Source organism: Mytilus trossulus, chromosome 6 (assembly GCF_036588685.1).
Source record: "Mytilus trossulus isolate FHL-02 chromosome 6, PNRI_Mtr1.1.1.hap1, whole genome shotgun sequence".
Lineage (NCBI taxonomy): Eukaryota > Metazoa > Mollusca > Bivalvia > Mytilida > Mytilidae > Mytilus > Mytilus trossulus.
Genome location: NC_086378.1, coordinates 75,772,051 through 75,787,622, shown reverse-complemented (window position 1 = coordinate 75,787,622; position 15,572 = coordinate 75,772,051). Strand labels below are relative to the sequence as shown.

General features: G+C 30.5%; 1 protein-coding gene across 1 annotated transcript in view; it reads right to left on the bottom strand.

Moving 5' to 3' along the window:
- Positions 1-15,572, bottom strand: part of LOC134721855 (leucine-rich repeat and coiled-coil domain-containing protein 1-like) — a 98,400-nt gene that overhangs the window by 32,592 nt on the left and 50,236 nt on the right. Inside the window, exons 10-14 of the mRNA XM_063585111.1 lie at positions 13,023-13,119; positions 7,166-7,265; positions 6,752-6,870; positions 5,490-5,624; positions 125-264 (exon numbers count right to left, since the gene is read on the bottom strand). Coding sequence (XP_063441181.1) covers positions 125-264; positions 5,490-5,624; positions 6,752-6,870; positions 7,166-7,265; positions 13,023-13,119 — 591 coding nt within the window. The remainder of the gene's footprint in view (positions 1-124; positions 265-5,489; positions 5,625-6,751; positions 6,871-7,165; positions 7,266-13,022; positions 13,120-15,572) is intronic.

The window sequence follows — 15,572 nt, the reverse complement described above, 5'->3', positions numbered from 1 at the left end:
GGATCATTTGGGAAAGAGATGGGATACATAAGCTATATAGCAGTTGTACTTTTCACCATAAAATATGCCTATTTGGAGGAACTATGAGGAGCATTGGGAGGTTAAAAGCAGAGAGATATATTACCTATGCTGTTGCTCTCTATTTGCTAAGAGGTCCTGTAGTTGATGTATCTGAGATTTCTGTTTGTCCACCATACTACGTAACAATTCTGTCTCTCTCTGTAGGGCTGCAGATTTCATGTTAGCATCATTTATCTTCTTTTGCTGGAAAAAAATAGGCTGATGTCTGTTTAACATATACATTATTTTAAATAACTTACTGAGCTGTAGAACTACAAGGGATCATGGCTTGGTACTTATGCGTCCCCCCAATGTGTTGTTCTGTTGAGGTATTCTTGTCTTTCCTTTTTGCTCATGTGCTTTGTGTCTATGTCACTTCGGTTTTTTTTGTTGAAGTATTTGTTTGTTTTTATAGTGATTAAGTGATTAAGGTTAAAACACGTTGAATGCTATGTACCCTTATTTTTGACATTTTTACCTATGTCTGTTTGTTTTGTTCACACATTGTTGCCAATTTAATGAAATGACAAATGTATATGCAACTGTCATACAAGTGAGAGGTTTAGCTTGCTATAAAACCAAGTTTAATCCACCATTTTCTGCTTAAAGACAAATCCTTCTATTCAGATCTACCAATACTATCTTCTTTATATTTGATTTTTAGTTTAGACTAGGTAAAAGCTTTAAAATAAGCAAATAAAAAAATGGGGTCACCGATCTTGTTTTCGATTTAAAACGCCATCTTTTTCACAGAATTAGGAAATTAGGACTTCTAGTCAATAGCAGTATAATATTTTTTTAAAGTCCGTATCTAATATAAACTTCTCGGTTTTGTTAACCTAGTTTTTAATACAAACTATTTTACTAATATCACCATTTTCTGAGTGGAAAATAATAACGATAAGTTTCTATAATAGTTTTCCCGCCTTTTTTTTTATTGTGAAATACCTATAAAAATCAAGTTTAAAGAAAATTGACCAATAATATCTCCATGAGTCTTTAATAGAATATGCGTTGTTTATATCTTAACAAAATAAGGAAATAAAAAGATGGGGTCACCGTAATGGAAAAAGAGATATTTCTAAAAAGGGGAAAACAAATTGAATTGGCGGGAACACATTGCGCCAATTCTAAAAAACAACGTCGAAAGACGTTCGACCGGTTTAGGCTATATTCTTACAAATTAGGGACAACCCAGTTCTCGTCATTTGCTTTTTTGTTGTTTTTTTGTTTTAAACTACGATAAATTCACATTAATCTGCACATGATAGTACTTAGTTTTCAGTCAGTATCACAGACACTTAATATAAATGCGGTGGTTGGAAAACAATGCGTTGTACAAATGTACACACGAATGCTTCTATGAACATTTCATTTCAGGTTATTTGTTGAACAGACATTATTTTTAAAATAGTGAATATTCTGATGCTATATATTGGTTCTAAGAGGTAAAATAACCCTTTACTAAGGCGTAAATATTCGTTTCAGTGCTCAAGTGATGCCCGGTTACTTCTTCGTTCCATATTCGCTATAGGTGCGTTATTCGATGCACCTTTTAAAAAAATATCTTTTCAATTGTATTCATTATTTTTTTTTCTTTCTGTAAATTACTTATCCTCTAACGAAATGACCGTTATAAGTATTTTTTTCTGACAATTCTTTGTTTTTAATTACTTATAACATGCTAATCAAAAAAAGAATTAATAAATGCAGAAGCATATAATTATCTAATGATTCAAATATTTCCTTATTCAATTTTCTACGATTTTTTGTTAACGAAATGGTTATTTAGATCTGCAATAAAATTGAGAATTGAAATGGGGAATGTATAAAAGAGATAACAACCCCACTATAGAAAAACAACAGCAGAAGGTCACCAACAGGTCTTCAATGTAACGAGAAATTCCCGCACCCAGAGACATCCTTCAGAGATCGATTTAATTTCAATTCCGTGCAAGTGTTAACGGGGTCTAATTAACATCCTTTCTGTTTTGATCATTCATCCTTAGGCATCTAAGAATACCGAAATATTCCGTAATATTGCTAGAAACTCAGTCTAAGTATACTCATACAGCTGTCATACCGCGAGTAAGAATAAAACCTAGTCCGACCTGTTGTCTCAAAAATTTTTTTAATTGATTTTTTTTCCATATGCATTCCTCTGTAATTCTTCATTCCGACAACTTTTCAACACAGACACGATTATGTTTTTTATATACAAAAATTGCGCACCTTATACATAAATATCAAATTTAGTAAATCGGAACAAACTCGGAATGGTCATATAAAAAAAACTAATGTCAGAAGGCATCTCTTGTCCAACTTTTTTTTTTTTCTAAACCATTTATTGTTGATGATATTGATATATTTATAACAGTGCACATTTCATTGTTCCAAATATGCCTATTGATATTCTATGCAGTATTGTTTAATTGCTGCGTCATTACTATTTGTATACCAGTTGTATGGGCCATTGCCAATTATTGTAATTGTGTTTGTGCCAATAAAATATTTGTATTTGTATTTGTATTGTATGTTAACTTCTCTAGATGTACTTTTTTTTACATGTATGCGTCGTTAGGTTACTGTTTTGTAGGTGTTTATCAGATATCTAATTATTATATTCATGTAAAAATGTAAGTGCCGTACACATTCAAAATATGTCAGTGCAATTTGCTATATCCATATATAGGTACGTAATGTACCTATTGCTAAAGATACATTAAATTTTGAGGACATGACCAGAATAAATGATGATTTTCTGACTTTCTTAATGATTTGTGAAGTATCGATATAATTAAGAACCTACGAAAGTCGATACATGTAGAAAATACAGGAAAAAAGTATTATATTGAAATTTGAATGGCTCATCTCGTTGTCGAGTATCCAGATTCTGTTTCGTTTCTTTACAGTCATTTTTGTGTATTTTTTGTTGTTAGATTGCTGTGTAGTTGACTCTCTTTTCATTTTTCATATTTTATCCAATTCTGGAACATGTCTAATATATAAAAACAATCTCATTTTATTCTCGGCAAATTAATCTATCAAAGCGATTGTTACTCTCTCCATCGGTTCAAAGAGGAATAACTCTAATAAACGTTTCCAGTTCGCAGAAACCGTGACGTCATAAATCGCTGACGGCATAGTACTGTTGCGCTTGTATATGCGCATAAACAATAGAGGGATTTGTCTTTAAGGAAATGTCTGTACCAAGTCAGGAATACAACAGTTGTTTTTCATTAGTTTGAGGTGTTTTAGCCATTTGATAAGGGACTTTTGTTTTAAATTTTCCTTGGAGTTCAGTATTTTTGTTGAATTCATTTCCGTTACTGAATTGCAAGAGGGCACATGCTAGAAAGTACTTCTTTAAGGACTTGCCTTAAATAAAACTAAAAGTTATTATTATTATGCATGTAAATCTGCTTAGGAACTTCAACTAAATTAACTCAAAACATTTGAAAGTCAGACAAACAACTTTTTTTACAAATTTAAAAGTCATTACTTTTAAACAAGACTGGAAGAGGAAATCAGCACAAAACCATTAAGCATAATCAGATTTTCAGACGATCGTGGTACAGACTGCAATACATGAATATTGACAACTGTAAAGGATCTTAGCATTTAATTTTTATACCAGCTTATTGTCCGAAAACAAATTTATCTCAATAGTCTGTTTATATGAATAAACTAATTATCTCTGGTAAGGCCATTTGTCATGGAAAACTTAAAGCTCAACAAATGAAACCAGATTCAAGCTTGAATTGCTATACAAACAAATTTCAAAAAAGTGAAGTTGAAATTACAATCTGTAGGAAAACTATTATTTTCATTTGATTTTTGAAGGTTTAAATGACAAATTAAATTACAATACTTAAAATCCCCTACTTGTACTTTACACATCAATACTTCGAATATCTTGCCTAAAATCTATTTACACTTATATCTTGAATTACTATTTCTTTTAGAATTGGTGAAGACTTCATTTTAAACGTAGTAAAACAGAAAATTTCTAGAGGTTATTGATGTGTTAACTGGGTTGCTTAATTGCAAGAAGACACAGGCTAGAAAATTCTTCTTTAAGGACTTGCCTTAATTAAAACTAAAAGTTCTTGAAGTGAATGTTTTACTATAGGTAACACAAAAATTAATTCTGTGAATCATGGATGTATCCAAGGTCAAGGTCACAGACACTCTTATTCAAGGACAAGTTTGCCTTCCAATCATTCTATAAACCAAATAGATATAACCTACTTTTATAGTTGCAGAGAAACTGACCTTTATATGAGCAATTATTAATGAAAATCTGGTACATTGTATCATAAACCCTGACAGACATACATTTACCTCCTACTACCGGTATATAACAGAAACCAATCAAGGTTTTTATGACCGTGACCTATTTTTTGTATGCTTACACTTTTTTAAAGGTCATTAATTGTTGCAATCATATATTTTGTCCAATAATTATGTCTTGATCAATAAATAAACTCATCATAGATACCTTATCAAAATTTTGTATGCCAGACATACATTTTGTCAAAAAAAAACTTATCGGTGAAGCTTGAATGAAAAAGTTATATATAAGACCAAATGAATTATAAAGTTGAATTTAATTAAGGACACTAGTCATTATAGGATTAAACACATTTTTTCTAGAGATTATTGATGTGTAAACTGGGGTAATTAATTAACAACTGAATAAAGTCCTAAGGACTGTTTTGTTAAGTTTGTGACCCAGTTTATACATCAATAACCTCTAGAATTTTTTTTTTAATCCTATTAATTCTTAACTCAAACATTTACAACTTTTAATTATTTTTTTTTATGAACATTGGCTACCATTTATCATCAAATGCACAAGTGACATTTTATAACTAAGGAGTTGAAGTTGCCATAATGACTTTCTATAATCCATTGATGCAATAGAATCTGCAATGAAATAACTCCTACCTCAAAAACTTCATTTTATTGAGATATTATTTAACTTTGAAGCATTTAAGAAATGGAATAATCTTCATTTTGAGAGGTTTCATTTCTATGACATCAAGTTATCCTATAATGTTAGTGCACCAAGCCCATTCATGAAATTTCAATGGACATTTTTTGGTAAATTGTAGCATTTTTCCAAGCTTTAATGCATAACATTTTTTTTATTAATCCTAAGAAAAGAAACAACAGTTATGTATTTTTTTTTTTTTTCAAACACAATTTGTTTGAACCCCTTGATCCCATGCATCTGTATCAGGCATTTGTTTTCAATCACAATGAAGGTTACAAAAATTGTTTTAGCAACATAGTCTATTGAAAGGTTAACCTTGGGGAAAAATGATAATGGACCAATCAAATTTCAGTATCTGTTTTTATGCAAATCAAATAAGAGTTATAAAAACACAAATTATGATGTCATTTTTTAATTCCAACCTCTTTACCTCATGTGTTTGTTGTTGAAGTTTTTCCCGCTCCATTTTAGATGCTACTTCCTCCAAAGATTTCAAACTTTTCTTGTAGCTGTCTTCTGTTTCCTTGGCAACAGAAAGATGTTGTGTCATAGCCTTCACTTGTTCCTAAAAATATTTGTAAATAACTTCTCAATAAACAAGAATGTGTCCATAGTACACGTATGCCCCACTCGCACTATCATTTTACATGTTCAGTGGACTGTGAAATTAGGGTAAAAACTCTTATTTGGCATTAAAATAAGAAAGATCATATCATGGGGAATATGTGTACTAAGTTTAAAGTTAATTGGACTTTAACTTCATCAAAAACTACCTTGACCAAAAACTTTATTATGAGCTTTGCACTATCTTTTTCTTTGTTAAGTGGACCGTGAAATTGGGGTAAAAACTTTAATTTGGCATTAAAATTAAAAAGATCATATCATGGAGAACATGTGTACTAAGTTTCAAGTTGATTGGACTTTAACTTCACCAAAAACTTTAACCTGAAGCGGGATGAACGGACGCACAGACGAAGGAACGGTACGATAGACGGACAAACGGATGCACAGACCAGAAAACATAAAAATAAGGATATGTGGTATGATTGCCAATGAGACAACTATCCCTTAAGTTGTTTTTGTATGAAATTGTAGACATTTATTGTGAAGGCTTTCACTTAAAAGTCTACAATATAGACTACTGTTACATCATAAATCAATATTAGGTTACCAAAAGAGGAAGTGGTGACTATTTTGGCCTAAGAAAATGAAGCATTACAAAATCAGTTGAATTTAGCTTAAAGATAGTTGTTAATCATTTGCAAAGGTTAAAACTGCAAGATCATTACAACACAACTGTAAATTCACAGATTATTGCAAGGTTTTTATTAATGCAAATAATGTGACTGGGTGGGTATCGCAATAATCAGAACTCACATTCTAAAAACTTAAAGATAGACCTTTGTGCAATTTTTTTTCAAATTATAAAGCAAAAATCACAATACATAAATCTATATTTTGACCATTTTTGAATAATCGCAATTATAAATGCATGCAACAATTTCTGAATTTACAGTACTTGCATGTAACTATATAGAGGTTTTACAGTTGAAAGATAGCAAGTATCATCTATATGCAGAATCCTATTTTATATCTTTTTAAGATATTCCTAAACATTCACTGGCTAGCTATAGTTTTTCTTGACAACCTTATATAACCTTTATGCCATTAATGGTCTTAAATAATTTCTACCTTTAGATTATCAACCTGGTCCTGAAGCCTCAGTTTAACTTCCCTTTCATTGGTCAGGTTTTGTTTTAACCTAGAAGTAGCTTCTATGGCGGTGTCTTTTAAATTATCTCCATCTTTTACTGAAATAGAAAATAAAAATTTTAGTAATAGTGATTTGTAAAAAAAATCAATTTTTATCCCTTTATTTAGGAAATTGACACCAATTAAGCTATGGTACATATTTTATTTGATCAAAGCAAGGATAAACGCTGGTGTAACAATCTTTCACAATTCTGCAATTACCTTCAACAGACAAAAGTTTTAAAGCCCCAAGGATGTATGAGCACTGAAATAGTTGAGGAGCTATATATGAGACCAAAAGAGACAATTTGTTTTTAGCAAAAACAAGGAAATAGTTAAGTTATGGCATTTTACCTTTGACCTGTAATTTTTTAATATGATCGACCAGTTTCATACTGGCTTGTTCTGATTTCCATCTTCTTTCTCTCTCTTCTTCTAATTCTTTCATTAAATTCTGTGAAATATGAAAAAAAAATACTTGTTTTAAAATATGATTTCACTAATTTAAATATCAAATTATCATTATACATTGTCACATCTGATTTTAAGCTTAAAAGCTTAAAATAGGTAAATCTTTCCCCGTGTGTTTTTGTGTTGGTGTTAAACATGCCACCTATTTTATGCAGCCATTAAAGGCATTTTTAATTGATGGGTTGAGCTGCAGTTACCTGTAAGTACCAGAACATTATGCAAAACTTGCAATCAATTGTCAATTAAGATCAAATTCAAACACACACATGCTGCAAGCAGGGTTCAAACTAACACACAACAAATTGACAGGTTAATCACTATATCTCACTTTCCGTGACTTTTCATCAAAGGCAAGACAAAAATCATAGTCTCTAATCGAACTAGTACATCAAAACCATTTGCCGTAACTAGGTTCCTGCTGTTTTAGTATAAAAAGGTTCCATTAACGAATCATCATATAGACTGTTTATTGTTTAGTTTTGTAATTAAGAGAGGGGGTGAAATATAGGGTCCAGAATTAGTTGTTCTCTTGTTGTCCATTTTTAAAGTATTTTGAAAAATATATACTACTGCCTTTAATACTTAGCAATTATTTTCAATTTTTTCTTTATTATTTTAACTCGTTTTCAGTTAAACTTCTTGACTTTTTCTCAACCCTTCAATAAGCTCTTAAAATATCAAAGTCACAGAACACATAATGGTTCTGTATATATGGTAACACTGGTTCATAAAGTATGATTTACTAATTATAAACCTTGGCCATTAGATACAAGGATTGACAGTTCAACAACATAAACACCCACAAGGCATTGCATCTTAACAAAGACTAAATATACAATGCTTTTTGTCACCCAAAAATAATTTCCTCTCAACCCATCTTTAATTTCCTTAGAAATATCTTTTATAGATTCAAACTAATTATTAACTGTCATCATGGTTTTTTCTTCATCACAAAATTTCACTGGAGAACTTTATTATACATTGATCATCCAATGAAGGAAGCAAACACTAGTTTTCTTTTGCATTTTATTGCCTCATGAAAGGTATTCACCTTTTAATAAAAATGTAAACATTGATTTTTTATTCCATTTCCCTACAATACAAACTGGATACAATGAATTTTATTTCTCTAATTTTCAGCAAATTTATATTTTTCTAGATGGGTTGATTATTTCTTTATTATCAACCTGTGATTGTGAAAATTAATCATTGGATCTGAGAGTTTTTCATTGGTCAAAAGTTAATTGTGATGTTAAATGATCTTGCTTTCTTCTGAATTTTCTATTCTGACGTCACAAAAGAAGATAACAATGAATGATGAATTCACAAAAAACACTGAAAACATGTTTTCCAATCATTGAATAAGAAATATATTTTTTTCAAATATCATTAGAGAAACAGATTCAACCACTGCATCATGTGATTAGATTTTAAGCATGTAATTTCAGACCATTTCTAATGGGAACATTACACTAAGCATTCCTTTAAATAATTTATAAGAAAAGATTGCAGGACTTAAAGCTGTTGACAACAATATATATCTATTATAGATAGTTCAATCAGCATACCTCCCAGTTGAGAGGTGGTAAATTGAACTATCTATCTTGAATACATTTTGTACTCAACTGGGAGGCATAATACACTTCTTTAAAGAATCCTACATGATCCAAATACAAACTAAAACTATCAATAAAGCCAATCTGATTTATATACCAAGCTTTGCTAAGAACAGAGACAGAGACATATAATACAATGTATTATATGTCTCTGCTAAGAAGGATCTGACAACACTATGATCTATTATCTGATTGTTATCATTGCTAATGAAATATCTGCCTCCAAAATTTTAAAGATGTGTATCCTCACAACAAAACTAGAGGATCCTGAAAAGTAAACCTCACAGAAAAAACAAAAGAACACAAAAAGTCATTTAAACAAAAAGAAATACAGTGTTGTCAAATCCTTATAGGCAAAGCATGGACATTAGATTTGTATTTCATCAGATTGCAATGAAGCTGTTCTGTTTGAGAGTATCCCTCCTTCTAAGGAGCACCAATCAAAAAGTTGTCTCCAGTTATGCAATTTTATTCAAACATGCGCAAGTGCAAAAGAGAAGCTAAAGTAACCAAAAGGACATTAAAAATTTGATGTCACAAATACACTTGCAATACTTCGGTAAATAAATAAAAAGACCAAAAAACAAACAACAGTATACAAAACAAAAACATTATTGGACTTTAAATAAATAATGGTTCCTATAAATCACTGGAATTCCAGTAAGACTATAGACCCCCTCATACCCCCTAATGTTTGGTCAGCCAACAAGGTGAATGTCAGTGTCACCAAAACAAAGACGTCGATTGGTTTAAATATAAAATCAGAACAATTGTCAACAATAAATTTGGTCAAATAGAAATTTCCTTTTATACAGTACATTTTTACTCTTTTTTCAATATGCGTCACTGATTCAATTATAATCTGGGACAAGAGAATATTAAATAAAACAATCCAGAACAAAATGGATTAAACAATCCAGAACAAAATGGAAAAGATAGAGCTTAAAGACATTGTGAATTTGTTGAGATATAGGGATTAAAAGTCTACAGCATCATAGCTATAATTGACACTATAAAAGGATTCTCTAGCAGGAAAATTACATTTAATGAGTGGCCTTGGAGCCATGTTAGATTATGTCACAATTATTGAAACGCAAATATTCTTGGATGGAATGAAATTACATATACATATTTTAAACACCACTTTATAGGACTAGGTAGGAATACAGAATACGAACTGCTCCAGTTTTTCTCCATTTGAAATATTATCTGCGCAAAATGAGAAATTGAAATGTATCATGTCAACTATGTGTGGGTGTACTTGCTTCATAAAGTTTTATGAGAGAAGTTAAGCATCACATATTTATTCTAATTCACAGTTAATAACTTAAACTTTTCAAACTAATTAAAAAAAATCTTTAATTTTGTTAGTCTGTAGAATTCCTATTACGAACCAGATATCACGCCCTATTTTTGACAATATATTGTTAATAAAGTATCATTGTAGTAAACAAGCATTCTGAGAGTATTGCTTGGCGATACATAAGTTTGGATCCCCTAGCAGTAAAAAATCTTAGTACTGGTAATTTGATCTTTAATTTGTCATGGTGTAAGCTAGATATAACATATATCAAGTCAATATCTTCAATCATGACGAAAAAAGTGTTGAAAACTGATTATTTAAATGAATTCCCTAAGTCCAAGGACCATAACTCTGAAAAAATCTTCAGACTGGAACAAAATTAAAATTATCTGTAACTTTTCATGATTAAACAAAAAGTAACAAATTATCAAATCAATATCTTCAAGCATGACAAATAAATTGGAAAAGCTGATTATTGAAGTGAATTTTATATTTCTAAGAGGCAAGATTCTTAAAAATTGTTGATTCACACTGATTTTTGACCTGGTTTGAGACATTGTTGATATAAACCAAAAATATAAGATCTTAAAAACCTGGCAAGAATTGTACACTTGAGAGTGATAACAATGCAATAATTCCATACAACTAATGTTTCCAAGGGGTAAAACTCTTTTAAAAATAGTGTGTGGCACTATTTTTCAAACTCATCCAAGCAAAGTTGATATAAAACTAAAATATAAGTCTTTTTAAAATCTAGCAAGAATTTCTGAAAGACATACTTTTTGTGACGAGGAACAAAAAAACTGTTTCCTACAATTTCGAAACGTAGCAAAACATTTTTTGAAATTTACAAAAAAAAACTACTTGGAAACACATTTACCTTGGAAAAAAGCACCGTAACCTTAGTATGTTTGATTTTAAGAATTTTAAAGAACTTTTCTCTGTCTACCACATATTTCAAAATCACAAATATGACAATACAATGTGAACTCTAAGAACCTGTATTATATAGTCAGCACTTAAAGGCCATGACACCAAAAATTTGAAATCCTTATTGTCTTCAACAAATAAAATCTTATTAAACCAAAAAGAAACAGTGTTATACATTCATAAAATTATTTTGATAATAAAAACTAAAGAATAGACCTTGAACTCAAACTCTTGTGTGATTTTTTTGAATTAAAAAATATATCAATTCTAGAACTAATAAAAGTTGTCTTTAATTCTATAGGATTACAATGTTACACCGGATATTACTTATTTTTCCAGAGAGCCAAACTAAGATTTACAATTTTTCTTTCATTTTCTACTGCCATCAATAATTCGACTTAACAATAATCTTCAAAGAAATAAAACTTATATATCCAACAGTCAATTAGTTGTCATAGCTAACTATCTTATAACAATATCCGATTGAAAAACTAAATAATCATAGAATCCTTACAACAGAAAAGACACTCAGAACTATCATGTTTTACTACAACAATGTGAATGAAAATCATTACGATAATGATATATCTAAACAAAGATGACACCATGAATGAAAACCAAAGACTTAAAGTAGCTATACATTGTACAATCTTTTGTTGTTAGCTGGTCTTCTATAAAGATTGTAACATACATGTTGACATAACTCTAAAAAACTCAAGGTTAAGTCACAAAAAAAAATGTCTATCATTGGTCAATTCTCATTTCAACAGTTCTTACTTTTATTTCAATCATTTTTAAATTACATAAAAGGAAATAGGTATGTTGTACTTAGGTCTAGAAGTTTTATTCCCAAATCCTACTTTCTCCTTTTAGCACTATCAATTTGTAGTGGTGAAATCTAATCAAATGACTTTAGAAAAAAATTGTGGAAACAAAAATGTTGGCTATTTATTCTCTAATTATCAAGGGCATACCATTTAAGAATGACAGAAGAGAAATTTAAACAGGATCCCAGTTTATGGTTCCTTAGATATAGGAAAATGTGATAGGAGTGCCAATGAGACAACTCTCCATCCAAGTCACAATTTATAAATGTAAACCATTATAGGTCAAATTATGGTCTTCAACATTAACATGTTTTCTAATTAAGAATTGAATGCTTCTTTTTGTAAATTTATTGGGTGGTAAAAACGTTGACCGAAGTACATTTTGTATGAGCGCTTCATTCTAAAAATGTACGCACGGTCAACGCTTTTACAACCCTATAAAGTTACAAAAAGAAGCATTCAATACTTATAATTACATTTTTAGCTAGGATCATGAAAACACGTGTTTTATCCAGTTTTATTTAATTCACCTGTGCACTTTATTGTGGGACCTCGTGTCATCATGCATGATAAATGTTATTGTCTGATGCAATTGTTTACGGAATAACATGTGATGTGCAGTTAGCCAATCAGAATATCGTATTATAATGAAACATACATCTAATGTAATTATTTTCAAATGATATGTTAAAGGATCAGGTATCCAGAAGCTAGTATATGTACAAGTTTACAAGAGAAAACCTTTAAGCTTGCTTCACCTATTGGCCTAGACATAAAAACTACATTCTAATTGAAATATAAATTCTATGTCCATGCTTCTCTTATAAAGTTTGAAAATGCTCCATTCTACTTTTGTTCTAATTATTATCATTCCATCAATGACAATTACTTATGTCCTTAAATTTTTTTGAAATTTTTATAATTGCAATAAATGCTGAAAATACCAAAACGATCTTCAATTTGGAAAATCCTATAGGGATCTCTACTACAGAAAGTAAAACAGAACAGTGTCAGATCTCCATACAGGTAGTGTACACACATAATCTCTAATCAGTTATCCTTACAACATAAGTGGACTTAGCATCCTCCCTCTGTGATTTGTCCTCCACCATGTAAGCTGAAGGCTGTTTCTGGGAATCAGATGTATCTACTGATGCCTCTCTGAAAAATAAAATAAATAACTGTCATTTTGTTTGAAAACAGCCTTCACATATATTACAAGTAAAATTGAACAATATATTGATGCAGGCAAGTGTAGAAATGAAGGTAGGAATGACTTTACACTCAGGCGTCAAACAGTCATTTTTTGGCTATTGTTAGCATCAAACTGGTTAAAGTTTTACCATGATTTAAATTTGTCAAAACATTCTTATCGTTATTCGTCAGAGGTCTCAAATAAACATCTTTACCATTATTTTGGGAAAATATTTAACGTGATTCCTCAAAAAAAATAATTTGGCTAGAATTCTTACTGTTTATCGTCATCATTGTACCCCCATTACCACCCTAAGAAACTGATGGCTTCAGATGACAAACAGCACCTGTTTTCAAGAGGGTGTTGACCATTTAATAGAAGACTTAATTGGTTGGATTAGAAGTCGCATTCCTTCAAGGACTATGGGGCAGTACTTTATTTAATGTAATAGCCACCTACATGATATACTTCGTGACATAAACATAGCGATAAAGCAGCCTCAATATGCAATATCTTTTCCATTACTAGGATTTCTACTTCTTGAAAGGTGGGGGAAAATTTATGAGAATGAAATAGAACATAATAAATCGGTAAATATCTCCAGATTTAAGAGCCAATCCAATTTTTGTATTTAATTTGAAGATTTAAAGAATGAAATTTATATAGAATTTTCAGATTGCTAGAAACAAATTTTCTCAAATTAATTTATAAAACTATCAAGATATTTTTCACAAAAACATTTATTGATTGACAAATTTAACCCCTAAAAGGCAGGAAGTTGCCTAAAATTTCTTAATAATGCACTTGCACTTTTGAAACCAATATAGAAAATAGATATTATTAAACATTTAAATTCAAATTTTATTTTATTCTGATTATTTGAAAGAACTGACTCTTTATTTCCTCTGTGAAATTTGAACCAGTAATTTGCACCAAGTAATCTAATCCTAAGAGAAATGGTTGTTTTGATAGAAATGAAAACACTCTGCATGACAAAATATTAATCTTGATCACGTCATTACTAGGGAATAGTCAGAACCAGCCCTAAGCCATTGTAATAAAATAACACCATTAGAAAGTAGAAACTATTCAATTAATGTAGAAATTGACTGAAGCCTTTCTACTCAACAGTATTTATAATTATCTTTTACAAACTGCTCAGTAACACTCAACCAGATGTTATCACAGAAATGCAGTGAACAAAACAAATCTACAAGTCACTTCCTTGGTCAATGTACTCATACAGAAATCCAGTTGGTGTTGACTTTGCCAATGAAGAGTTAAATAGGCTAAATATAGGTTAGAAAAAGGCAGGACAATTTATACCAGATATGTAGGTATAAAACAAGACCATACCATTTCACACCCCCCCCCCCCACCTGCAGCCTAATCACAAAAAGTTGGTCATACTAGACTTCACCATAGACTCAATCGGAAAAAAACCCATTATAGTCCAACAAACCAAAAATAAGCTTCATATCTGCAGGTATTACAAACTATTCTGTGTATTAATACTATTCATGATAACTGCCTATGACAACCTATATTTCTGTAAATTTTATTATGTAATGATGCTGTAAACAAGACACCATACCTGTCAACTTTTCAAAATGTCCATTGGGGTTTTACATATTAGATGGTTCTTATAGCCCTACAAAACCTTCAAGGGGTTCTTCAAATACATTTTAATGTTGTTTTTTCGCTTTTTCATAATTTTACAATCCTTCAGCTATTGAAATTTATTGTTTTGTATAAAATTGTGGACAAAATTGCTCTTTCAAAATTTCATTTTTGGAGCCTCCATGGGGGAAATCCCCCACAAATAGTGACAGTTGGCAGGCATGAGACATGATAATGTTATATAATACTCTGAAATCTACAATACCGGCACTGCTCCTAAAGTAATGGCAACAAGCTGACAGTATCCACAGTTATGACAATAAACAGACACTGTGTTTTAATGTTATAACAATAAACTGACACTGTTATCATGTTATAACAACAAAACTGACACTGTTTTAATGTTATGACAATAAACTGAAACTTTGTCTTTATGTTATGACAATAAACTGACACATTGTCTTAATATTATGCCAATTAACTGACACTGTCTTAATGTTATGCCAATTAACTGACACTGTCTTAATGTTATTCCAATTAACTGACACTGTCTTAATGTTATGCCAATTAACTGACACAGGGTCTTAATGTTATGCCAAACAACTGACACTGTCTTAATGTTATACCAATTAACTGACACTGTTTTAATGCTATGGCAATTAACTGACACTGTGTTTCAATGTTATGACAATAAATTGACACTGTCTTAAAGTTAAGACAATAAACTGACACTGCATCATAAAGTTATGAAACTAAATTAACACTGTCACAATGTTATGACAAAAAAATGTGTCTTAAT